Genomic DNA, 27,570 nt, shown 5'->3' on the forward strand with positions numbered 1-27,570 from the left:
AACTGCAGATACTAGTTTACACCACAGAGAGACAGAAAATGGTTGAGATACTTCAGCATTTTGTGACTACATTCAGTCTTTATTCTTTCAACTCCATTCAACTCTATTCTTCAAGCCATGCCATTTAATTCCTCTCAAATATTCACAATTCAGTTTTGGAAGCAACTTCCTCCTCCTGTTCCCACCACCCTATCACAAAGTGTATTCAGGATTACAGGTTTGTTTGACTATCACCTCAAATCTGTATTGTGTGGTTACTGTTTCTTTTTTTACACTAACGTGATTGGTGGAGTTAACAAGCGGTTGTAGATGATGGAATCTGATGGGAAAGGAAGGTGGATCAAATAAGGGAGGTGAGGTGGGCAGATAGGAACAATGGAGGGAGGTCACGTGATGGGAGGAGTGTGTATATGATATTGAAGGTTTTTGACAGAATCTACACAATTCTTGCTTTTATTGCACTCAATAATCCAGGATACATTCAACCAGTCCAGGTGACCTTGCTACTTTAAACACTCATTACCTTTAGGTACCATTTCTTGATCAATTTTTATTGATATCACCTCTCACTACCTCTTCCTTTATTGCTATATTTACAGTCCCTCTTTCTAATTGAAGGCTGATTAAAGACAAGAACTGACTTAAAGACAAGAACAGCTTGAGATCACTCATTCACTCCACAATCGAGCTGTCTAAATTGCTATTTGGTGAATTCCATGTACTTGTGAATGCTAGAAATTCATCCACGATTATTCCTTCAGTGCGGCTGGCTTAGGGGGAAAAGGGTCAGCAAATTAGGTTCCAGTGGATGAAACTGGAGTTGAGAGAAAAGTTAGGAAAGTTTACAAATCAGCTGTATGAGAAGGAAACACGATTGAATGTCCACGGTTTCTTACCTTCTCTCCGTGCACGGGCAATCACATTAGCCGCAGATTTACTCATTACATGAACTATATAGATGGGACAGTTAATACAACTGGCTATCGTAATTGCCCTTTGTGTGGCTTCAGCCTCCACCTCTTCAGGTCGACAAAGCTCATGACCTTCAGGACCAGAAATTCCCATTTCAAGCATCTTCTTTGCACCCTGCACAAAGAAATGTAAATAATTTATATATTTTTTAATTATGTATAGTTCAAATTATGGTAGAAAGTAAAAGTCTCCCATAATTCACAATATCCGTACAATTTTCCACACATTTCTGCTTCAGCAGAAGTAGCTCAATCGTAGGCAGTCCCTTTCCATGTCAGAAACCATCCTGGGCTTGCCATGCTACTCCTACTCTGATCTTTCAGTCAGCGGTCTTCTACACTGTTACACCAAGGTCCAATACAAGCTCGAGGAATACCACCTCATCTTTCATGTAGCAAACATACCAGCACCAATCCTGGTTGTACATCGTTTGTTACAAACATCCAGTCTGAAAAAAATAGACACCACTCTGTTTCCTATCACTGTCAAATTTGGGTACAGTTTGTCATTACACCTTGCGACTAATCATCCGGGTCAGCCTCATATGCAGGACTTTGTCAAAGGCCATACTGAGGTCCACATACAAGGTTCCACACTTATCAGTTTCTAGATTCCTCCTTCCAAAATGCAATTAGATTTGGTAGAAGTGATGTCCCCTGAACATCATCCTGCTGACTCCTCATAATCAACCCCAATAATATTTTCCAACAACTTCCCACCACTGATCCAAAGCTCACAGGCATGTATTCTCCAGTTTTGGCCCTGCAGCTCTTTTTGAACAAGGTGACAACTTTAGCTATACTCCAGTTTACTAATAGATATAGATATGCCATTTATTGTCACTATACATGTACAGTGAAACTGAAAGCTGCTCGTACTCAGTGCATACATACAATTTAGCACAACAAACAAGAAACAGAAAAAAAAACAGAAGGGAGATGGGGGGGGGACATATATACATATATCATATATACATATATACAGATGGAAGTCCGTGTTGGGCGGTGTAGTCAGTGCATGTGTGAATTTGAATTTATGGTAGATATAATTCTCGGAAAGCAACTATTCCTGAGTCTGTTTGTCCTGGATTTGATGCACCTATAGCGCCTTCCAGAGGGCAGCAGGTCGAACAGTCCAAACGCAGGATGGGAGCTGTCTTTGATGATCTTCTTTGCCCTGCTAAGGCAGCGGGAGGTGTAGATGTCCATCAGGGAGGGGAGAGGGCAGCCAATGATCCTCTGCGCTGTCCTGGTTACCCTCTGAAGCCTCTCCCTGTCTGCCATGGTGCAGCTGCCATACCATGCTGTAATGCAGTATGTCAGCAGGCTCTCGATGGACGAGCGGTAGAAGGTCAGCAGCAGGTTAGAGTCCAGGTTGTGCTTCCTGAGGACCCTCAGGAAGTGCAGCCGCTGCTGAGCCTTCTTGATGACCGCTGTCGTGTTGTCCGTCCAGGAGATGTCGGCAGCGATATGGACACCGAGAAACCGGAAGGTGTTGACCCTCTCCACACACTCGCCGTTGATGTGTAGGGGGGCTAAGTCGGTGCTGTGCCTCCTGAAGTCGACAATGAGCTCTTTTGTTTTCCTGGTGTTCAGAGCCAGATTGTTTTCTGAGCACCAGGTTGTCAACTTCAGGACTTCCTCTCTGTAGGCTGCCTCGTCTCCCTTCGAAATAAGTCCGACCACAGTAGTGTCGTCAGCAAATTTGATGATGCGGTTGTTGTTGTGGGCCGGACTACAGTCGTAGGTGTAGAGACAGTATAAGAGGGGGCTTAGCACACAGCCCTGTGGGGAACCGGTACAAATGGTGCCTTGCCAGCATTTGTGTTGCAGTTTTAACTTGTAAAATTGAGCCATCCCAAATTAGAACTTTAGAAACATAGAAAATAGGTGCAGGAGTAGGCCATTCGGCCCCTCGAGCCTGCACCGCCATTCGATTTGATCATGGCTGATCATCCAACTCAGTATCCCATCCCTGCCTTCTCTCCATACCCCCTGATCCCTTTAGCCACAAGGGCCACATCTAATTCCCTCTTAAATATAGCCAATGAACTGGCCTCAACTACCTTCTGTGGCAGAGAATTCCACAGATTCACCACTCTCTCTGTAAAAAATGATTTTCTCATCTCAATTTATAGCACAAAGAAGCCATTTTCCCATCTTTACTAAAACAAAGCCATGCCCTGATTTTTGTCCCTATAGGCCTTTACCTTTTCCTCTTTGAGTGGTAATTAATTCATCCCTTGACAACAAAGCCATTACTAATACCTTATAACAATTGGTATTGAAATATTGTTGTCACATGTACGGAAGTACAGTGAAAATCTGTTATCCGGTCAAATCAAACAGAGTACAATTAAGCCATTACACAAGTAATCAAGTGATTACGTAATTAGATAAGTCAGAAGAAAATAAAATCAAAGTTAAGTGGGAGGGGGTAAGACTGCATTTGATCAAATGTTCTATCCTGGTGAATGAGTACAAAGGATAAATTAGAAGGCAGAACACTTGTTTTAGCAGTGTTTGATATTGAAGATAACAGCCTAATTAATATCACTATCAACTGGAGCTCCAGATATGTATAGAAATGAACTTTAGATGCCAGTTTAAATCGAAGGGAGACACAAAATGCTGAAGCAATTCAGCGGGACAGGCAGCATCTCTGGAGAGAAGGAATGGTGATGTTTCAGGTCGAGACCCTCCAGTCTGAAGAAGGGTCTCGTTACCCATTCCTTCTCTCCAGAGATGCTGCCTGTCCCGCTGAGTTACTCCAGCATTTTGTGTCTACCTCCATGAACATTATCTTTGGCAATGATCATATTGAATGGCGGTGCTGGCTCGAAGGGCCGGATGGTTTACTCCTGCACCTATTTTTTATGTTTCTATGTAAATGACTTAAGAGAGAGTCCAGACAGCTCTAGCAACCCACTCTCTGTTCTACATCAGAGAGCGCTGTGACATTCATTCAAATTGTATCACCAACCTGTGAGGGAGGGATATGTAGTTATTGACCTATTTTACTTTACAGTAATGTTTTTTTAATGTGTATTTTGATGGGCTATATTAAAAATGTTTGTGTATATAAATAAAATAAAATTGAATAGTTGTTAACTTTCTGGGATTTAATCATGGGAGACAAGTGCTCATGGCAGGGGTAAGATTTCAGGACATGTTGGTCAAGGTCCATTTGTCACTTGGAACCTACTCTGCCTTGCCAGGCATGTGGTGGGTGTGGAGTTCTGCTCTTCCAATTCTCCATACCTTGGGAAGTGTGGCCACTGGGTAGCATGGCAAGCCCAGTATGTGGGTTGCATCCTGGGCACTATCCCCATGGCTTTAAAATGTTGTCATTGATGTGGACTTCATCTGAATATACTTGATTTGGAAGAAAATACTCCTTAACATTTGAAAAATCCAAAAACAGGGGTCTGAGGAAGGAGCAGATGTGGCGGGTCAGAGCCTGGGCCTCACGGGTTGGGAGGGAGGGGAAGAGCAATGGAGGACCCGGTGTAGGGTGGCCACCCAGGAGGAGGGGGGTGGTGGAGAACAAAGGTGGACCTGGCACGGGATACTCAGTAACTCTGTCGGCCCGGCCCCCCTTTATGTGGTGACTATTGCATACCTTGTGTATTCGAGCAAAGAATTTTACTGTGACTTGTCACATATGGCAATAAAGTATTCATTCATTCATTCATTGTTAAGAACATCTGAATATACTTGATTTATAACAAAATATACATTAAAATGAAAAGCATGGCATACACATAAATAATTTACCATTCAAACAAGGCCACAGTTTGGTTTAGACCTACCTCTACTATTAAATGTCCATTTTCCGCATGAACCTGAGCAATCGCTCCCAATTTCTTACACTGGCAGAAAGCAGGGTACAGTTCATCATCCTGAAGCATGAAGACATCTTTATATGCCATGAACATCTTGAAGGAATTCACACCTCTCTCATTGACTAAAATTTCCATTTCTTTCTTCACCTGTGAAATTATTGAATGAACAGGAAAAATGTTTCTTCCAGTCTGGTATGACATTCTTTGAATATAATTGGAAAGAATAATGACAAGCTTTGACAAACAAGGGCAGAAGGACATGGAGATCAGCTCAGTACAAAGCCATATTGATTTTCACTGTACCTTTGCACTCCACCAAGTTACAGCCACATGGAATGAGTAATCACAACAGACTTTAGGATCAGCCCAGCTTTTCCATTTGTCGTAGGCTTCTAATAACGAGTCACCTTTAGTAGGGATCACAAAGTCCAATATCATAGTGGTACCTCCGGCCACAGCAGCCTGTAAAATACCAAATATTACAGTTAGTCAAAAGTAACTTCCTAAATATTACCAGGACTCAAAATTAATGGTTGCCCGGGTGCCAATGGCGACCTAAAGTCCCGCCGGGCAACCTAAAGCGGTGCTATTTTGCCCGGCTTGGCAAGCACCAGGGACACCTGCCGTTCAACTCTGAGCAGGCCCCCCTCTCTATCTCTCTCTGCCACTCTCCGTCTCCGCCCGCCATCCGTGTCCGGGTCTCCGCTCTCCGCTCGCTCATCCGTCGGCACGGCCGGCTGCCTTGCACATGCGCACTGTGCATTGTGGGAGATCTGGCCACCATTGCTGTCCAGTCGCCGCTTCGCCGCGACCGCTGAAAACCAACACAGAATCACTCCCTGGAGCTGTAAAACCCCTGTCTCACGGTGAGTGTTGACACACGAGGTACCCCGAGTTAAAACTCGTGGCAATAACGTACGATTAACGTAGCTGTAAAGTCGGAACTCGTGGACGTAACTTAGAGACTCGTGGCGATAAAGGCAGGTACCCGTGAAACTTGTTAACTCTTGAAAAAACCAAACATGTTTAAAGTTTTCCACGAGTCAAATTTACTCTTGTGGTTAAGAATTGAAACATTTTAGCTCGTTGTAAGAACGTAGTGGCCCGTGCGTTTACCTTAGTGTATCGTGAGTCTACCGTGGGAACTCTTTAACTCAGCGGGCAGGCAGCATTAAGTTCACAACACGCGAGGATTATGTGTGTCATGTATTGGTGTGAATGAAGCGTGTTGGTGGGCGGGCAGTGTGTAAGATGGATAACGATACCATGGGACAAACTGGAGTCAGACATAGAAACATAAAAAATAGGTGCAGGAGTAGGCCATTCGGAGTTACTCCATCTTATGTTGTCTATCTGCGACTTGGTACTCTGCAGATTAATAAACAAAAACAAAGTTTCTACTTACCCACAGGGAACTCAGCGGGCCGGGCCAGGCAGCAGCTCTGGAGAGAATGAATAGGTGATGTTTTGGGTCGAGACCCTTCTTGTCCTTTTCTCCAGAGATGCTGTCTGTGCCGCTGAGTTACTCCAGCTTTTTCTCTCTCCTTGTGGGTTTAAACCAGCATCTGCAGTTCCTTCCCACACGCTTCAACACTACAGGAGAGCCCGGTGTGGGGACTCGACCCAGTCGAGGGACGGCCGCTTCTTGCTCAGGCTTCAGGAAGTCGGTACAATGGAGAGGTATGAGGCTGCCATGGTCCTTGGAGCACTCGGGAATGCCATGGGCCATTATAACGTTACGGGTCACGGGTGCAGCAAAACTAGATTCAAGCTGACCGAGTCAGACATAATGGGTTTTAAAACCATTTCAGTGGAGGGCTCCATTCGATACACTCATGCACATGGCGACCGCCGAAGCTTTGGTTAGTGGTGAGTTTTCTATTCTCGAGTCCTATTCTTTATTGTTTATTTATGACTCCAGTTTGTCCCATGGTATTGTTATCCATCTTACACACTGCCTGCCCACCAACACGCTTCATTCACACGAATACATGACACACATAATCCTCGCGTGTTGTGAACTATGCTGGCACTAAAGTAGAAATAAACGCTTCGGGTATCACTGCTCCAGTGCTGCCCACCTCTTGCTTTGGGCGACACTCTAACAACTTGCAGTTTTTAACATGCGACTTTATCCATCGCATTTTCCGTCTAGTTTCACAAGCTCTCGGGAACGCTCAACATTCATGAAAGCGCCAAATGCGCAAGCTTCCCATTTAAAAACTTGCGGTTGTTATTAAATCGAATTTCGCAACAAATTTGCCACCCCCTCGGTCCAACTTGTTCATGCCAAGTTAGGTCCTTCCTGGATGGCTTGGGTTGCAAGAAGGTGGATAGGTTTGAGGTTTTTTTCTTCTTTGCAGTGCAGGAGGCTGAGGGATGACATTGTCTCATATTTGGCCTCTATCCCTCTAAACCTCTCATACCCACCAGGTTTCTGAAGAGTCTACAGTACAGCAAGGCTTGTGTTTCATTCAATACTTCCACCACCATCTCCCACTACCCTGGTAGTTACTCAAGAGTAACTCGGGAGAGGAACTTTGAACATCGCAGAAAACGGCAAACTTGTCATACCCATGGGAACTCGGTTAAACTCTTGATCATACACTTGGGATCTCGTACACAACCATGAGTTTCACTCGGGGTACCTCGTGGGTCAGCTCCTACCGTGAGACAGGGCTTTAACTCTTGGTTCTTGGTTTCCTGGTTCTCCAAAAATATTACAAATGGAATTCAAACTGGAGGTGTTGGAGGGTCCACCACCAAACTCCAAAATCTGAACAATAACAGTCTATAAACTCCGGAAGTGGCAGCGCGGCTCTGGCTGCAGCGGCTCATCGGAAGTCCTGTTTGTTTTGTGTTTTTTGTGTTGTTTATTTTGTTTGGTTAGTCTAGTTTTTGTTTTTTTAGTGGTGTTTTGTGGCGGGGGGGAGGGGGGGGTGAAACGGGGGCGTGCAGTCTCTCCCTGCGGGGGGATGCGACTTTTCTGTCGTATTCCCCTTCTCTGCCTCCGTCGGCGCTGAGGCCTAAATGGAGCTGGCGACCTCGAGGCTCCAGAGGCAGAGACCGTCTAGACTCGCCCTGAGTTTGCTACCATGAGGGCGGTCCGGCACAGGAGAGGAGCGGCCAGCCCAAGATGGAACGAGGCTCCCGTCGGAACGGCCGAGCTCGGGGAGGTGCGGCGCTCGTAGCCCGAGGGAGGTTCGGCGCCCATGACGGGGCAGCCCGGCCGAAGGGAGGAGCAACGCCCATGTCGGGGCGGTCCGGCCCGGAGGAGGTTCGGCGCCCATGTCGGGGCAGCCCGGCTGAAGGGAGGAGCAAAGCCCATGTCGGGGCGGCCCGGCCCGGGGGAGAAGCGATGCCCGTGTCGGGGCGGCACGGCCGAAGGGAGGAGCAACACCCATGTCGGGGCAACCCGGCCCGGGGGAGGTCTGGGTGGGCGGCAGCTACGACCACCCCGGGACTCGGTGTTGAGCCGCGGGACTGTTATAACATCGCCCGGGGGGGTATCGCCTCAGCGCAGAGGGAGAAGAGGAGGGAAGAGACTGCAGACCAAAGACTTTTGCCTCCATCACAGTGGCGATGTTGGGTGGTCTCACTGTGGTGGATGTTAATTTGTGTTTATTGTTGTTTTTTATTGTATGTATGACTGCTTAAATTTCGTTCAGACTTCAGTCTGAATGACAAATAAAAGGCTATTCTATTCTATATTCTATTGCACTTTATCTGGTTATTTGGTTGGGTAGCTATGGTAGGGTGAAGACTATTCCATGTTTTAATTGTGCGGGGGAACCCTATGGAGCAGCTCAGGATAGAAGAAATTGGGTGACGTTTCGGGTAGAGGCCCTGCTTTAGACTCCTTCTGGTTTTAGTGTTTTTAGTTTAATTTAAAGATACAGCGTGGAAACAGGCCCTTCGGCCCATCGAGTCTACGCCGACCACCGATGACCCGTACACTAGTTCTATCCCACACATTAGCAACGTAAGTCAAGCGTCAAGGGTGTTTTATTCTCTCACGTCCCAGTTAGAACAATGAAATCCTTACATGCAGCAGCACAACAGAATATGTAAACATAGTACTCTGCGAACAATGTTATAAACGAGCTCTGACGTTCTGGTGATGTGCGGTGTCATTTCTCCAGTTACTATCTTTTTGCAACTATGCTTCCACAGTGGTTCTGACAGGTATGCTGATTTTCAAAATTTTCAAAGGCAGAAGGAAAAAATACTGCAGCGTCTGTGGACAGATGTTCAAACGTACATCCATGCCTGCAGCGTTCATTAGTAAATACACGTGAAAGAAAACATTCTTTTAATACATTAACTACTGAAAGGCATGTAAAATATGTAAATGCAAGGAGGTTGCATAATTTTAATCACCTGAGACCCACTGTTTCTGTCTGGCCTTGTACCGCTGAATTTATCTCCACATACTTCGATTCCATCCCATCCTCCCTTGTCCAAGTCCTTCTCACCTAAATGCAAGGCCTCATACACACTTCTATTCTTCAATAACTTTAATTTTTTAGGTCCCCATTGCTTCACCTTTACCATGGACGTCCAATCCCTTTCCACCTCCATCCCCAAACAGGAAGGTCTCAAGGCCCTCCAGTTCTTCCTCGAATAGAGCCCCAATCTATCTATTTCCCTCTACTAACACTCTACACTGCCCAGCAGAACTTGTCCTCACCCTCAACATCTTCTCTTTTGACTACTCTCACTTTCTCCAAGTTAAAGGTGCAAGGGTCCCAACTAGGGTCCCAACTACGCCTACCTTTCTATTGGTTACGTCAAACAGTCCTTGTTTCATGCATACACTACCACCAACCCACAACTATTTGCCGCTACATTGACTACTACATCGTGGCTGCCTCCTGCACCCATGCAGAACTCGTAGATTTTATTAGCTTCACCATGACCTGGCACTTTGCGCTCAAATTCACTTGGACCATCACTGACACCTCTCTCCCCTTTCTGGAACTCTCCATCACAGGGGACAGACTATTGACTGACGTATACTATAAACTTACCGACTCTGTTATCTGGACTACACTTCCACCCACCCAGCCACAGGCAAAGACATAATTCCATAGTCTTAATTCCTCTGTCTCTGCTCCCAATATGCTTTCCAATCTACGACATCCGAGATGTCCTTTCTCTAGTAACGTGGTTTTTCCCCTTGTGTCATAGATAATAATAATAATAATAATAATAATAGTAATAATGGATGGGATTTATATAGCGCCTTTCTAGATACTCAAGGCGCTTTACATCGCATTTTTCATTCACTCCTCAGTCACACTCGGTGGTGGTGAGCTACTTCTGTAGCCACAGCTGCCCTGGGGCAGACTGACGGAAGCGTGGCTGCTAATCTGCGCCTACGGCCCCTCCGACCACCACCAATCACTCACACACATTCACACACAGGCAAAGGTGGGTGAAGTGTCTTGCCCAGGGACACAACGACAGTATGCACTCCAAGCGGGATTCGAACCGGCTACCTTCGGGTCGCCAGCCGAACACTTAGCCCATTGCGCCATGTGTCACTTGTGTCTCCTCTATGGTTCTGCTCTTGCACCACCTCCACTCAGACGGAACAAGGATAGAGTTCCCCAGGTCCTCTCCTACTGTCGTTGTGTCACCTCACACGTGAACCCACCACCAGGTAACATCTTCCAATCTTCACCCTTTTCTGCCTTCTGCACTGACCGTTCCCTCCGCAACTCCTTTGTTCACTCATCTCTTCTCACCTAATCCACCCCCTCTCCAAGTACTTTCCCCTGCAGCCGCAGGAGATACAACACCTGTCCCTATAACTCTTACCTTGCTTCCATCCAGGGGCCTCAGCAGTCCTTCTGGGTGTAGCAAAAGTTCACATGCACCTCCTCCAACTTATCTACTGCATCCAGTGTTCCCTGTCCATATACAGCGGCCACCTGTTTATTGACAAGACCAAGCGTAGACTTGGCAACCGTTTCGCTGAACACCTGCACTTGGTCCACCAGGGCTTACTGCATCTCCTGGTTGCTAATCATTTTAACTCCCAAACTGACCTGGGCCTCCTACATTGCCAGATTGAAGCTACATGTAAACTGAATGGACAGCACCTGGTATTCCGCTTGGGTAGCTTACAACCCAGCGGTATGAACACTGAATTGTCCAATTTTAAACTAACCTCTTACAACTACGTCTCCCCTCCCCATAACCTCCTCCCTGTGCCCCACCTGGACCCCCACCTATTTCTCCCCTCCCCCTGCCTCTGTCCTACATTTGTTCCCCTGACTTCACGATTCACTCTTCACTTTACCTCTGGCCTTTCTTCCAACCATCTGCCTAGCAAAGCCCCCTTCACCTGTGTCCACCTATTACGTCTCATGCTTTGCCCTGCCTCATCTCTTCCAGCTTTCTTCTGTGCCCTCCCCACCACAAGCAGTCTGAAGAAGAGTTCCAACCCGAATCGTCACCTCTCCATGTTCTCCAAAGATGCTGCCTGACCCACTGAGTTACTACATCACATTGTGTCCATTTGATTGCATAACTGGTTTGTTTTTAAATTTTGTTTTTTCCAATTCTGAACTTAAATGTTTGAGCAAGATGTGCTAGAAGAGATATTTTTCCCCACCACGTTCAATAACCTTTCGAACATAACACAAAGCAGATATAAATAATTATCTGTTTGACACACATGCACTTTGAGTTCAGAGGAAATGTTCTGTCAACTGCACTCCAACCTTCAATTTCTCAACGTCCAATAGCAGACTATAAGCTGCTGATTCCTCCAGTATTTGTGCAAATCTGCTTGCTTCATATAAACCAGGTTGAGCAGCAAATTGACAGATTAGGAAAGGGGGAGGTGCAACGTCACCTGGATGTCCTTGTACATCAGTCACTGAAAGTAAGCATGCAGGTGCAGCAGGCAGTGAAGAAAGCAAATGGCATGTTGGCCTTCATAGCGACAGGATTTGAGTATAGGAACAAGGATGTCCCACTGCAGTTGTACAGGACACTGGTGAGACCACACCTGGACTATATTGTATGCAGTTTGGTCTCCTAATTTTAGGAAGGACATTCTTGCTATTGAGGGAGTGAAGCCTAGGTTCACCAGGTTAATTCCCAGGATGAGGGGACTGACATATGATGAAAGAATGGATCAACTGGGCTTATATTCACTGGAATTTAGAAGGATAAGAGGGGATCTTATAGAAACATATTAAATTCTGAACGGATTGGACAGGGTAGATGCAAGAAACATGTTCCCAATGTATGGGGAGTCCAGAACCAGGGGTCACAGTTTAAGAATAAGGGGTCGGCCAGTTAAGACTGAGGTGAGGAAAAACCTTTTCACCCAGAGCGTTGTGAATCGGTGGAATGCTGTGCACAGAAGACACTGGAGGCCAATGAAGAGAGAGTTAGATATAGCTCTGTGGGCTAACTGAATCAATGTATATGGGGCGAAAGCAGGAACAGGGTACTGATTTTGGATGATCAACCATGATCATTTTGAATGGCGGAGCTGGCTCGAAGGGCCAAATGGCCAGCTTCTGTGCCTATTTTCTATGTTTCTATGAATGGCGAGCAGTGGCCACCAAGGACATAGAAACATAGAAAATAGGTGCAGGAGTAGGCCATTTGGCCCTTCGAGCCTGAACCGCCATTCAATACGATCATGGCTGATCATCCAACTCGGTATCCTGTACCTGCCTTCTCTCCATACCCCCTGAACCCTTTAGCCACAAGGGCCACATCTAACTCCCTCTTAAATATAGCCAATGAACTGGCCTCAACTACCTTCTGTGGCAGAGAATTCCAGAGATTCACCACTCTCTGTGTGAAAAATGTTTTTCTCATCTCGGTCCTAAAAGACTTCCCCTTATCCTTAAACTGTGACCCCTTGTTCTAGACTTCCCCAACATACGGAATAATCTTCCTGCATCTAGCCTGTCCAACCCCTTAAGAATTTTGTACGTTTCTATAAGATCCCCCCTCAATCTTCTAAAATCTAGCGAGTACAAGCCGAGTCTATCCAGTCTTTCTTCATATGATAGTCCTGACATCCCAGGAATCAGTCTGGTGAACCTTCTCTGTACTCCCTCTATGGCAAGAATATCTTTCCTCAAATTAGGAGACCAAAACTGTATGCAATACTCCAGGTGTGGTCTCACCAAGGCCCTGTACAACTGCATGTATATTGTATAACTGCATGGACATATTGGCATATATCATCCTAGCCTTTAAAATGTACATCAGATAAAAAACGGATAAAAAACACCACATCTAACATCTTTGACTCCATAGAGAATCTGTCTTGTCTGTTCAAACTTTCTTCTCTTTTGAACGATCTCAAAGGGATAATCCCTACGCAGCTTTTTAGGTTGCGAAATGGTCATTTAAAATGGCTTGCATGACGCGTGCGATAATATGCTCGGATGAAGTGCGTAGTTATCAGTCAGAATTATACTCAATGAAGCATTCACATATTATTTATGCTTCAAATAAAGTCACAAACAAAACATATTCACCAATCAAGACATGATATATCCCACAATGACATGCAGCAAAATTATACTACAGTATCTCAACTCTTTTTACACATTGCAATGAATGCAATTTCTATTATTTCTTTCCACTTCCAAACAAAAATGTAGTTGGATTATTCAGCGTATGATCAACCTGTGTCAATAAATCCTGGACCATGGTTACATATGCTTGACCATACACACTACAGATCGATGCAAGCATGTTTTCTGTGATGGACCGACAATTATCATGACATGGCCATAGCATGGATCTTTTCCTCTTGAATCTTCAATCATCAATCTCTGTTGTGCCCAGTCACATCAAGGTAACTTGATAAAGAATTGAATCGATCTGTTTGATACCGTTGCAGGTAGACACTAACAACATCAAGAGGGGAAAAATATATACATAATATATCCCTTCTGCTCTAGGGTTTTATAATTTAAAAGAAATAAAGAGAATGGAAATGTCCTTTGATTTTCTTTTTCTTGTAACATACTTGTTACTGTATTATTATTATTACCTGTCCAGACCTACACCATACTTTTGAATGTACATAGTACCTCTTTTACTCTGTGGCTACTAAGAAGATGAGTCATTGATGTAGGTGACTATATTGAATCAATCATGGAACTTGGCAAGTGAGATTGCCCAGAAGGGCAATAAAAATGGCTGAAGTGGTTATTTTTATTTTTTAATTTTTTATTTGGAGGGGGGAGGGGGGGGGGATATCACCTTTAAATGAACAGAAACATTATATTTGTGAGAACTTGTGTAACTTTTCTGCTTGATATTTAAACCATCTCCTGAAAAGCAAAGTGAAGACAGAGCTGTTCAAATATATCTAAAAGTCACTTTAATTGTCATCCGAGTCGCTCTTGAGCAGAGCATCCTCATCAGACTTGTCACTGTCAGGGTGAGGTCCTGAGGCAGATGCTGCAGCTGAGTCTTCTCCCGTGTCAAGCCACCTTGCCCTCATCCCTCCTGCATGCCACAAACTGATGGCTGGCCAGGGATCAAAGTCCTTGATGTTACTGGCCTGCAGCATGATGAGGAGCTGGTCCATCACCTGGTCGTCCTGGAGGGAACTTCTGATGGTGGTCTTCAGCTGCCTCAGCCGGCTGAAGCCTCGCTCAGCCTCAGCTGAACCTGCCGGTATGGTAAGGACGAGGTCAAGGAGAGTGCAAATGTTGGGTAGCTCTACTGGTGTGGGACGTCAGGAACACCATGCTGTATCACAACAACCCTTTCAGCAACATGGCTGTCACTTGGCACTACATTGGAGCATTAGGGGGAGCTTCAATGACCACATTTTGAGGTGGGTTTCTGATGGAAAAAGTGGGGGAGGACTGGTAAGCGAGATACAGAAACACAGAGACAGAAAGAGCAGAGGCAGAGACAGAGATGGACAGAGATGGAGACAGAGACAGAGAGATACAGAGATGGAGACAGAGACAGATAGAAAGACAGGGGCAGAGACAGATACATGGATAGGACAGGTTTGGAGGGATATGGACCAAACGCGGGCAGGTGGGGCTAGTGTAGCTGGAACATGTTGGCCAGTGTGGGCAGAAGGGCCTGTTTCCACACTGTATCACTCTATGATTCTATGACTCTAAGAGACAGAGATAGACAGTTAGTTAGCAGGACAGAAACTGCTGGAGTAACTCAGTGGGACAGGCAGCATCTCTGGAGAGAAGGAAAGGGTGATGTTTCGGGTCGAGACCCTTCTTCAGACTGATGTCAGGGGAGTGGTTAGGACAGAGATAGAATGTAGTCGGAGACAGTAAGACTTGTGGGAGAACTGGGAAGGAGGAGGGGATGGAGAGAGAGGGAAAGCAAGGACTACTTGAAGTTAGAGAAGTCTATGGTCATACCATTGTTAACCACTCCCGACAGCCTGAAAAGAGGTTGTTGTGTCGTGGTCGGGTCGTGACGCATGGTGACACATGTAGTGACGTGTGGGTGACGCGCGGTGTCTCCCTGTCACCCCAGGATTTTGGAATGCTCAAAACCCAGGGGCAACATTTGGGTGTCTCATCGTGTCGTGCGCCCTGTCACACACTGGTGTATGCTATCCTGCGGGTGACGCCTGGTTAGGGATAGGGTTGGGGTTAGGGACCACAGGTGGGTTGTAAAATATTCTTCCTTCAATGCATGGATTTTAAACATTAATATATTAAAATTAATACAATAAAATCAATTGTGTAAATGAAAAGATGTCTGAATCAATCAGTTTTATTTTGTATTGGTCTGCGCCCAGATCCAATCACCGTCTCTAACTTTTCACAGGGATGGATTCAGTGAGTGTAGACTGAACTACTCTCTCCCCTCCACCCCTCTCCCGCCCCATCCCTCCTTCTCCACCCCTCTCCCACCCTTCTCCCCTCCCTTCTCACCTTCTTCCCTCCCCCCCTCATCCTCCCTTCGCCCCGCACCACTCTTCTTCCCCTTCTCCACTCCCCCCCAGTTCCCTCCTCTCCTGCCCTTCTCCAACCCCCCCCCCCCCCCCCCCCCCCGACGACCCCCAATTGTGGACCCAACCCATGACCAGCGATTCCCCCGCACATTATCCCACACACGCTAGGGAAAATGTACACAAACCTGTGCGCCTTTGGAGTGCGGGAGGTAACCCTAACACTAACTCTAGGTTGATAGGCTTGGTATTTTAGTAATAAATTGTCCCTAGCGTGTGTGGGATAGTGTGCGGGGGATCTCTGGTCGGTGCAGACTCAGTGGGCTGAAGGGCACTGTATCTCTGAACTAAATGTGACACAGGGGCACCAGAGGTTGGATTCGAACCCCCAACACTGGAAAGCTGATTTAAAAGGACATTAATTTACAGCAATTGAACACCAAATTCCTTCCAATTGGCCTATAAATTAATGTAAATGAGATTTAAAAATCACGTTTTATTGTGAATTATTTGTGAATATTATTTGGACACTTAGGCTATTTAAAAATGTTAATTATTTATTAAGAAATGGATAAATGTTTAGATCTAGTAATTGAAGTAATTTGGAATTAGCTACAATTGGGTAACTAACTAATTATATGCTTTAATTTCAGGTCATCCAAGTAAGATTATTTTATATTTGTTTCAGAATGCTTCAATCCATGATAACTGAAGATTTCATTCAGTTATCTTAACTTTTAAGAAAGTTATGGGCTTTTGACTGTCCACGATCACAGCTTTTTTGTTATGTCCATAGAAAATCAATAGGGAACAAGATGCTAATTTCCGAATATGAAAATGGCCATAACTTTTTAAATACTTGAGATATGAAACATAGAAACATAGAAATTAGGTGCAGCAGTAGGCCATTCGGCCCTCCGAGCCTGCACCGCCATTCAATATGATCATGGCTGATCATCCAACTCAGTATCCCGTACCTGCCTTCTCTCCATACCCCCTGATCCCCTTAGCCACAAGGGCCACATCTAACTCCCTCTTAAATATAGCCAATGAACTGGCCTCAACTACCCTCTGTGGCAGAGAGTTCCAGAGATTCACCACTCTCTGCGTGAAAAAAGTTCTTCTCGTCTCGGTTTTAAAGGATTTCCCCTTTATCCTTAAGCTGTGACCCCTTGTCCTGGACTTCCCTAACATCGGGAACAATCTTCCTGCATCTAGCCTGTCCAACCCCTTAAGAATTTTGTAAGTTTCTATAAGATCCCCTCTCAATCTTCTAAATTCTAGAGAGTATAAACCAAGTCTATCCAGTCTTTCTTCATAAGACAGTCCTGACATCCCAGGAATCAGTCTGGTGAACCGTCTCTGCACTCCCTCTATGGCAATAATGTCCTTCCTCAGATTTGGAGACCAAAACTGTACGCAATACTCCAGGTGTGGTCTCACCAAGACCTTGTACAACTGCAGTAGAACCTCCCTGCTCCTATACTCAAATCCTTTTGCAATGAAAGCTAACATACCATTCGCTTTCTTTACTGCCTGCTGCACCTGCATGCCTACCTTCAATGACTGGTGTACCATGACACCCAGGTCTCGCTGCATCTCCCACTTTCTCAATCGGCCACCTAATCGAGGGTTGTCGAAGGTAAAGCTCGTTTAGAAAAAAAAGGTAAGTAAACCGACCGGTATTGTTAAATGCCCGCTAAACCTTCCGGTAGGCGGCGAGACTATCGTCAGCAGCGGCCTCTGCAGCCCGTCCACATTTTTATTATTTTTTGTCTATGTTTCTATGTAGTTTTTGTTATTTTTTGTTGGGGTGTGTGTGTGTGGGGGGGTGGGGGTGGGGTGGGAGGGAGGGGGTAACTTTTAAATCTCTCCCTGCACAGGAGACCCGACCTTTTCTTGTCGGGTCTCCGTTGTCGTTCGGGGCTGCAACGAGTAGCGGCCTCCAACAGGAGAAGACCGGGGGCTCTGGTGCCGACGACTCACCTCACCGTCACGGAGCTGGCCGAGTCCAGAGCGGGGGGGGGGGGGGGGGGGGGGGGGGGGGGAGAGTGCAGTGGTGAGATATGCCATAGAGGGAGTGCAGAGACGGTTCACCAGACTGATTCCTGGGATGTCAGGACTGTCTTATGAAGAAAGACTGGATAGACTTGGTTTATACTCTCTAGAATTTTAGAAGATTGAGAGGGGATCTTATAGAAACTTACAAAATTCTTAAGGGGTTGGACAGGCTAGATGCAGGAAGATTGTTCCCGATGTTAGGGAAGTCCAGGACAAGGGGTCACAGCTTAAGGATAAAGGGGAAAATCCTTTAACACCGAGACGAGAAGAACTTTTTTTTCACGCAGAGAGTGGTGAATCTCTGGAACTCTCTGCCACAGAGGGTAGTTGAGGCCAGTTCATTGGCTATATTTAAGAGGGAGTTAGATGTGGCCCCTGTGGCTAAGGGGATCAGGGGGTATGGAGAGAAGGCAGGTACGGGATACTGAGTTGGATGATCAGCCATGATCATATTGAATGGCGGTGCAGGCTCGAAGGGCCGAATGGCCTACTCCTGCACCTAATTTCTATGTTTCTATGTTTCTATTACCTTTGATTGCCTTCAATTACCTACGAATGACATGCCAACCTACGACGACCTGCCTCCCGGACATCGGGCCGCCCGTAGCGGCAACTGCGGAGAGCTTGGGGAGGCCCTGACCACGAGGAACAGTGGAGGAAGAGACTGACTTTGGTGCCTTCCCACACAGTGGGAAATTTTGATTCTGCTGTGTGGGGATGTTTTATGGTAAATTCTATAGTGTGTGTTCTTTATACCCTTTCTGGCTTAATCCCTCCCTTCACCACCTCCAGTTTAAATTCCAGTTGGAATATTTTGGAGGACCCAAGAACCAAGAAGAACCAAGAACCTCGACTAAACCTACTAGTAAAAAAATATTGATTTTTTCCACGGCTACCTTTTTTTTTTACTCCCGGGCATTTTTCAGCTTGCTGAAAAAAAACGCCGCGACCTAACTGAGGCCTCGAGTACGCGGGGACTACTGTCGAGCATGAAGGAGTGTTAAGGGCCTGTCCCACTTTGGAGACCTTAACAGCACCCTCTGGTGATCTTGCCCACCACCCAAGGTTTCCATGAGGTCACCGGAGGTTTTGGTCACTCTCCCTAATGATCAAAAGTTGTTTTCCGTGTGGTCGAGGCTTCATCTAGGTTGCTGCTATTTTTTCATCATGATTAAAACCGGCCTCGACTAAAAATAGGTTGCCGTTTTAAAAATCATTTTTTAGTCGCAGGTCTAGTCGAAGCCGGTTGTAATGCTAGTCGAAGGTAGTCAAGGGAGGTCGAAGGAGGTTTTCTTCATAGTCGAGGAAGGTTTTCAATATATGCGTGGGTGGTGGTAAGAGGTTGCAGGTCATCTCGACCTTGATTTTTTTGGGGGTAAGGTCACCAGAGGTTGATGTTTAGGTCTCCTAAGTGGGACTGGCCCTTTACAAAGACCTCCTATTCTTGTGTCAACCATGCTGCAAGTATGAGTCGAGGGCAAACTCTTTTAAAGTCGCGAATTAGGTCCCCGCAGTGGGATAGGCCCTTTAGACATTCAATCCATCGCATCTGCTAAACTATTCAATAAGATTATGGTTGATTATCATGATTGTACTTCATTGTACTAATCCTATCTCCCTGTTTTGCCTATCTAACTCTCTGCTGATCTGAGTTGCCAGGGAAGGTCCCTAAAGCTGAACCAATAACCTATTTTTTTCCCAGAGGTACTGCTTGACTGGGTGAGCTCTAGCATTTCTGTTTCTGTTTCAGATTCCAACATCTGCAGATTTGTTTTCCATTATAATCATGACTAAAATTAGGGACTGACCACAACTCTTGGGTTTCATTACGTCTGGGTGCTGAAATGTCTTACATCACATTGCCGATCTTCTTCTTTTGTGTCCCTCTTGTTACAAATGTTGACCTAGCTGTCATCGTCCGTCCTGAAAAGGATGTAAGCTTCTGGCGACAATCAGTGGGAGCCGTCACTTGTCGCAATAGATGATGGTGGTAGCAGAATTAGCTCAGGATACTGCCAGTTGCCAGCCCCACGACATATTGCTAATTAGCTGACCTCTCATCGTAAGGCTGATCACTCATTCCAGATATTCCAGCCGTGAGTAGATCCTATCAAGCACTATAGGAACTTAGCACTTTTCAATTAGATGACTTCTCTTTTTTCTAAAACTCCAGAAAGTGCATGTCCAGTAGGTTTTAGCTCGTACCTTGACACAAGTTGAATTATCCTTAGTGATAGATTGGGATTTGTCTGATTTCAGGTAATGCATGGAAGGTCATCGGGTCAAAGGGCGTGACGCCCGGAACAGCTCAATCCATGTGAAGTACATGGCAGCTTCCGGCATATACTGTTAATACACGAAACGTGGACTTTCTTACCCGTTAAAAAACACTGAAATGGTCATTTTTTGCGCTGTAAATAATTGTGGAAATCAGGGTAAGCGTGAGAGACATTTATCCTAGTTCAGAATTCCAAAAATGAGGAGAAATTATGGTAGAGTGAAGCAAGAGCTGAAGGGACAACAACAGCTAAAGTAGTTGGCGAACATTGGCCGTGCAGATATAAAGATTGAAACTATTGGGAATTATCACGTTTGCTCACTGCATTTCATCAACAGAAAGGCTTTATTTGTGTTTTTTCTTGATTCCTTTGGTACAGGTATCTAAACAGTTTCAGAAGTGATAAATCTGGCTGCAAAATTTTAAAATCGCCCATGGTTCTGAAGTGGGTTTTTACATGCAAAAATAAAATGTTTCTGAAGCTAAATTTATCATAAAAACACACCAGACTTACGAGTGGTCTGTAGAAAAATAAGTTTTCTATCATTATGCTATTGAGATGTATATTTTGGCAAATAATAAAATGTAGCAGTGGACCGCGGGTCAAATGAGATGGAGGAACTGAGTGAAATCCAGGTTAGCAGGGAAGTGATGTTAGATAAATTGAATGGATTAAAGGCCGATAAATCCCCAGGGCCAGATAGGCTGCATTCCAGAGTACTTAAGGAAGTAGCCCAAGAAATAGTGGATGCATTAGTGATAATTTTTCAAAACTCTTTAGATTCTGGAGTAGTTCCTGAGGATTGGAGTGTAGCTAATGTAACCCCACTTTTTAAAAAGGGAGGGAGAGAGAAAACGGGGAATTACAGACCAGTTAGTCTAACATCGGTAGTGGGGAAACTGCTAGAGTCAGTTATTAAAGCTGGGATAGCAGCACATTTGGAAAGTGGTGAAATCATTGGACAAAGTCATATGGATTTACGAAAGGTAAATCATGTCTGACAAATCTTATAGAATTTTTCGAGGATGTAACTAGTAGAGTGGATAAGGGAGAACCAGTGGATGTGTTATATTTGGCCTTTCAGAAGGCTTTCGACAAGGTCCCACATCAGAGATTAGTATACAAACTTAAAGCACACGGTATTGGAGGTTCAGTATTGATGTGGATAGAGAACTGGCTGGCAAACAGGAAGCAAAGTGTAGGAGTAAACGGGTCCTTTTCACAATGGCAGGCAGTGACTAGTGGGGTACCGCAAGGCCCAGTGCTGGGACCCCAGAATTTTACAATATATATTAATGATTTGGACGAGGGAATTGAATGCAACATCTCCAAGTTTGCAGATGACACAAAGCTGGGGGGCAGTGTTAGCTGTGAGGAGGATGCTCGGAGGCTGCAAGATGACTTGCATAGGTTGGGTGAGTGGGCAAATGCATGGTAGATGCAGTATAATGTGGATAAATGTGAGGTTATCCACTTTGGTGGCAAAAACAGGAAAGTAGACTATTATCTGAATGGTGGCCGATTAGGAAAAGTGGAGATGCAGCGAGACCTGGGTGTCATGGTACACCAGTCATTGAAAGTAGGCATGCAGGTGCAGCAGGCAGTGAAGAAAGCGAATGGTATGTTAGCATTCATAGCAAAAGGATTTGAGTATAGGAGCAGGGAGGTTCTACTGCAGTTGTACAGGGTCTTGGTGAGAACACACCTGGAGTATTGCGTACAGTTTTGGTCTCCAAATCTGAGGAAAGACATTCTTGCCATAAAGGGAGTACAGAGAAGGTTCACCAGACTGATTCCTGGGATGTCAGGACTTTCATATGCAGAAAGACTGGATAGACTCGGCTTGTACCCGCTAGAATTTAGGAGATTGAGGGGGGATCTTATAGAAACTTACAAAATTCTTAAGGGGTTGGACAGGCTAGATGCAGGAAGATTGTTCCCGATGTTGGGGAAGTCCAGAACAAGGGGTCACAGTTTAAGGATAAAGTAGAAATTCTTTAGGACCGAGATGAGAAAAACATTTTTCACACAGAGAGTGGTGAATCTCTGGAACTCTCTGCCACAGAGGGTAGTTGAGGCCAGTTCATTGGCTATATTTAAGAGGGAGTTAGATGTGGCCCTTGTGGCTAAAGGGATCAGAGGGTATGGAGAGAAGGCAGGTACAGGATACTGAGTTGGATGATCAGCCATGATCATATTGAATGGCGGTGCAGGCTTGAAGGGCTGAATGGCCTACTCCTGCACCTATTTTCTATGTTTCTATGTCCTGACAGCTTAAACACCCACTCCCTTTCAAATATATTGTCAATTTGCTGAGGTTGATTATGCCAAATTAACAACAAAATATGCCATTCCTTGGCTTGCATCTGAGTAAAATGTAATTCAAAACCCACGTATGGTTTGCGATTTTTTAAATGATAAATTTTGCTTCATAAGCGTTTTCTTTTTAATGTAAAAACCCACATGAGAACCATGGATGATTTTAAAATTTTACAGCCAGACTTATCACCTCTGAAACATTTTAGATACCAAAGGAATCTAGAAAAAACACAAATAAAGCCTTTCTGGTGATGAAATACAGTGAGCAAACGTGATAATTCCCAATAGTTTCAGTTATTTCAATAGATCACTTCTGTTTAAGGTGGTAGGGGAAAGATTTAATGAGGGCAACCTTTTAGACACAGCGGGTGAGGGAACAAGCTGCCAAAGGAAGTAGGAAATGTGGGCAAAAGGGACCAGCTTCGATGTGACATCTTGGTCAGCATGGATGAGTTAGGCTGAAGGGCTTGTTTTTGTGCTGTGTGACAAAAATGAGGAGCAATTGGGTAATCTTACGCTGCTGAACTGAAATGAGGAGCAATTGGGTAATCTTATGAAAATCACACTTCAGAAACAGATCAGATCAAGAAACAGCTGATGTTGGAGTCTGGAGAAAAAACAAACAGCTGGAAGTGCTCTGAAGCAAAGATACTAGAGGAACATATAATGTTTGCTGTGAAGAAGGGTGTCGCCCATTCCTCTCTCCAGTGATGCTGCCTGTGGACAAGCTGGAAGAGCTCAGTGGGTTCTGATCAGAGGCTCCATGGTTTAAAATGAAAAGCTCTGTCTGTCTGTCACTCTAACATGAGATCTGATTCCAAAAGGACATAGAAACATAGAAAATAGGTGCAGGAGTAGGCCATTCGGTCCTTCGAGCCTGCATCGCCATTCAATATGATCATGGCTGATCATCCAACTCAGTATCCTGTACCTGCCTTCTCTCCATACCCCCTGATCCCTTTAGCCACAAGGGCCACATCTAACTCCCTCTTAAATATAGCCAATGAACTGGCCTCAACTACCTTCTGCGGCAGAGAATTCCAGAGATTCACCACTCTCTGTGTGAAAAAGGTTTTCCTCATCTCGGTCCTAAAAGATTTTGCCCTTATCCTTAAACTGTGACCCCTTGTTCTGGACTTCCCCAACATCGGGAACAATCTTCCTGCATCTAGCCTGTCCAACCCCTTAAGAATTTTGTAAGTTTCTATAGGGTGATTTCACTAAAGGTCACTGGAGCGTAGATCCGCACCCACGTGACCAAAATTCTCAAGTGGAGGACACTCGAGGGTTCCCGGACATGTTAGTGGATGGCAAAACACGCACTTTCCCACCCGTTAAAAACATAGAAAACGGCGAGGTTGTGAGCTGCAATTTACTGTGCCAGTTGGGGTGACCGTGAGGCACAGCTACCTAAGGCATTATTAACTTACTTTTGATGAAATTCAGCAAGCAAACGCGATAATTCCCGATATTTTGGACCTTTAAATATCCACGGCAAATGTTGGCTGTTCACTTCCGCCGGTTTGGCACCTTCAGTTCCCTCTTGAATTTACCTTACTTGCTATCTTTTTTTTTCCCTGTAAATCTAGGTAGCTGTGCCTCACGGTCACCCCGACTGGCACAGTAAATTGCAGCTCACAACCTCGCCGTTTTCTATGTTTTTAACGGGTGGGAAAATGCGATTTTCCCCATCCACTAACATGTACTGGAACCCTCGAGTGTCCTCCACTTGAGAATTTTGGTCACGTGGGTGCGGATCTACGCTCCAGTGACCTTTAGTGAAATCACCCTATAAGATCCGCCCTCAATCTTCTAAATTCTAGCGAGTGTAAACCAAGTCTATCCAGTCTTTCTTCATAAGACAGTCCTGACATCCCAGGAATCAGTCTGGTGAACCTTCTCTGCACTCCCTCTATGGCAATAATGTCCTTCCTCAGATTTGGAGACCAAAACTGTATGCAATACTCCAGATGTGGTCTCACTAAGACACTGTACAACTGCAGTAGAACCTCCCTGCTCCTATACTCAAATCCTCTTGCTATGAAAGCCAACATACCATTTGCTTTCTTTACTGCCTGCCGCACCTGCATGCCTACCTTCAATGACTGGTGTACCATGACACCCAGGTCTCGCTGCATCTCCCCCTTTCCCAATCGGCCACCATTTAGATAATAATCTACTTTCCTGTATTTGCCACCAAAATGGATAACCTCACGTTTATCCACATTATACTGCATCTGCCAAACATTTGCCCACTCACCCAGTCTATCCAAGTCACCTTGCAGTCTCCTAGCATTCTCCTCACAGCTAACACTGCCCCCCAGCTTAGTGTCTTCCGCAAACTTGGAGATATTGCCTTCAATTCCCTCATCCAGATCCAGACCAAAACAAACAGCTGGAAGTGCTCTGAAGCAAAGATACTAGAGGAACATATAATGTTTGCTGTGAAGAAGGGTGTCACCCATTCCTCTCTCCAGTGATGCTGCCTGTGGACAAGCTGGAAGAGCTCAGTGGGTTCTGATCAGAGGCTCCATGGTTTAAAATGAAAAGCTTTCTCTGTCTGTCTGTCTGTCTGTCTGTCACTCTAACATGAGATCTGATTCCAAAAGGACAAGCCATGAAAGTACAGTAGAAAGTGTGTGAGTTTTGTCATTTACCTTAGTTCCGTGATAGAAGTCATCGACAGCTTGTGTGCCCATGAAGGGGAGCTGCATGTGTGTGTGGGTGTCGATGCCGCCCGGCAGCACCAGTTTACCGGCGGCCTCGATCACTCTGGTCCCCGGCGGCAGCGACGCCAGCGGCAGCTTAGGCCCCACATCGTGAATCCGGCCGTGGTCAATGTAGACGTCGGCGAACTCGGAGCGGTCTTCGTTCACCACCTTGCCGCCACGGATCAGGATGGGGTGGCCGCCCGGTCCCGCCCGCTCCATCTCCCCCTCTCCCCCCTGTGTGTAAACGCGGCCCTGTGTTGGGGCTGACGGACACACAGTCAGCGAGCGCCAGCGGGTCGACAAACACAGTCCCAGTGAAGGAGGAGCGGGGAATGTCGGCTGGGAGTTGGCGGGCGGGCGGCGAGATTGGGCAATAAAAATTACACACCAGGCACAATGTGGACGGTGATGCCGCGTAGACTGGTCCGTTTCAGGAACCCCCTCCCCTTCCTTCACTCAGCCCACGTGAACCGCCCCGCCCCGACCGGACCCGACCCGCCCCGACCGGACCCGACCCGCCCCGACCGACCCGACCGGACCCGACCGGACCCGACCCGCCCCGACCGGACCCGACCCGCCCCGACCGGACCCGACCGGACCCGACCGGACCCGACCGGACCCGACCCGCCCCGACCGGACCCGACCCGCCCCGACCTGACCCGACCCGCCCCGACCCGGACCCGACCCGCCCCGACCGGACCCGCCGCCCCGACCGGACCCGGGACCCGACCCCCGACCACCTTGACCTTGACCCTCGCCACTCCCCGACCCCCCTCCAGCAACCCACAGCCGTCCCGACCTTACCTGGACCCGCCTGGACTCTCCACCGGACCGACCGACCCGACCCGACCAACACTGCTCTCTCTCCCCGATCCCCGCCCGCCCCGACCGGACCGGACCGACCGGACCCGACCGGACCCGACCCGCCCCGACAAGGGACAGAGTCCCCCTAGTCACCGGACCCGAAACCCGACCCCGCCCCGAGAAATTAGGTGCAGGAGTAGAGGCCATTTGGCCCTTCGAGCCTGCACCGCCATTCAATATGATCATGGCTGATCATCCAACTCAGTATCCCGTACATAGAAATTAGGTGCAGGAGTGCCTTCTCTCCATACCCCCTGATCCCTCTCCATACCCTCTGATCCCTTTAGCCACAAGGGCCACATCTAACTCCCTCATAAATATAGCCAATGAACTGGCCTCGACTACCCTCTGTGGCAGAGAGTTCCAGAGATTCACCACTCTCTGTGTGAAAAAAGTTCTTCTCATCTCGGTTGTAAAGGATTTCCTCCTTATCCTTAAGCTGTGACCCCTTGTCCTGGACTTCCCCAACATCGGGAACAATCTTCCTGCATCTAGCCTGTCCAACCCCTTAAGAATTTTGTAAGTTTCTATAAGATCCCCTCTCAATCTCCTAAATTCTAGAGAGTATAAACCAAGTCTATCCAGTCTTTCTTCATAAGACAGTCCTGACATCCCAGGAATCAGTCTGGTGAACCTTCTCTGCACTCCCTCTATGGCAATAATGTCCTTCCTCAGATTTGGAGATCAAAACTGTACGCAATACTCCAGGTGTGGTCTCACCAAGACCCTGTACAACTGCAGTAGAACCTCCCTGCTCCTATACTCAAATCCTTTTGCTATGAAAGCCAACATACCATTCGCTTTCTTTACTGCCTGCTGCACCTGCATGCCTACCTTCAATAACTGGTGTACCATGACACCCAGGTCTCGCTGCATCTCCCCCTTTCCCAATCGGCCACCAGACCCCGCAACACTGCTCTTTCTCCCCATCCCCGCACTCGCAACAAGGGCAGAGTCCCCCTGGTCCTCACCTTTCACCCCACTCCGCCGTTTCCGCCCCCTCCAACGTGACCCCACCACTCGCCACATCTTCCCATCTCCCCCCATGTCTGCCTTCCGCAAAGACCGCTCCCTCCGCAACTCCCTTGTCAATTCTTCCCGTCCCTCCCGCACCACCCCCCCCTCCCCGGGCACTTTCTGTTGCAACCGCAAGAAATGCAACACCTGTCCCTTCACCTCCCCCCTCGACTCCATTCAAGGTCCCAAGCAGTCGTTCCAGGTGCGGCAGAGGTTCACCTGTATCTCCTCCAACCTCATCTATTGCATCCGCTGCTCTAGATGTCAGCTGATTTACATCGGGGAGACTAAGCGGAGGTTGGGCGATCGTTTCGCCAAACACCTCCGCTCAGTCCGCAATAACCTACTTGAACTCCCGGCGGCTCAGCACTTCAACTCCCCCGCCCATTCCCAATCCGACCTCTCTGTCCTGGGTCTCCTCCATTGCCAGAGTGAGCAACACCGGAAATTGGAGGAACAGCATCTCATATTCCGCCTGGGTTGCTTGCGTCCGGATGGCATGAACGTTGAATTCTCCCAGTTTTGCTAGCCCTTGTTGTCTCCTCCCCTTCCTTAACCCTCGAGCTGTCT

At 46.6% G+C, this 27,570-nt stretch overlaps 1 protein-coding gene across 3 annotated transcripts in view; it reads right to left on the reverse strand.

The window, feature by feature from the left end:
• Nucleotides 1-25,480, reverse strand: part of dpys (dihydropyrimidinase) — a 77,333-nt gene extending 51,853 nt beyond the window's left edge. For all 3 annotated transcript variants that reach the window (XM_055634908.1, XM_055634907.1, XM_055634906.1), the window contains exons 1-4: nt 25,066-25,480; nt 5,120-5,278; nt 4,784-4,963; nt 897-1,086 (exon numbers count right to left, since the gene is read on the reverse strand). In XM_055634908.1, coding sequence (XP_055490883.1) covers nt 897-1,086; nt 4,784-4,963; nt 5,120-5,278; nt 25,066-25,338 — 802 coding nt within the window. In that variant the 5' untranslated portion in view covers nt 25,339-25,480. The remainder of the gene's footprint in view (nt 1-896; nt 1,087-4,783; nt 4,964-5,119; nt 5,279-25,065) is intronic.
• Between the last annotated feature and the right edge of the window lie 2,090 nt (nt 25,481-27,570).

This window comes from Leucoraja erinacea, chromosome 4 (genome assembly GCF_028641065.1).
Source record: "Leucoraja erinacea ecotype New England chromosome 4, Leri_hhj_1, whole genome shotgun sequence".
NCBI classification, from domain to species: domain Eukaryota; kingdom Metazoa; phylum Chordata; class Chondrichthyes; order Rajiformes; family Rajidae; genus Leucoraja; species Leucoraja erinaceus.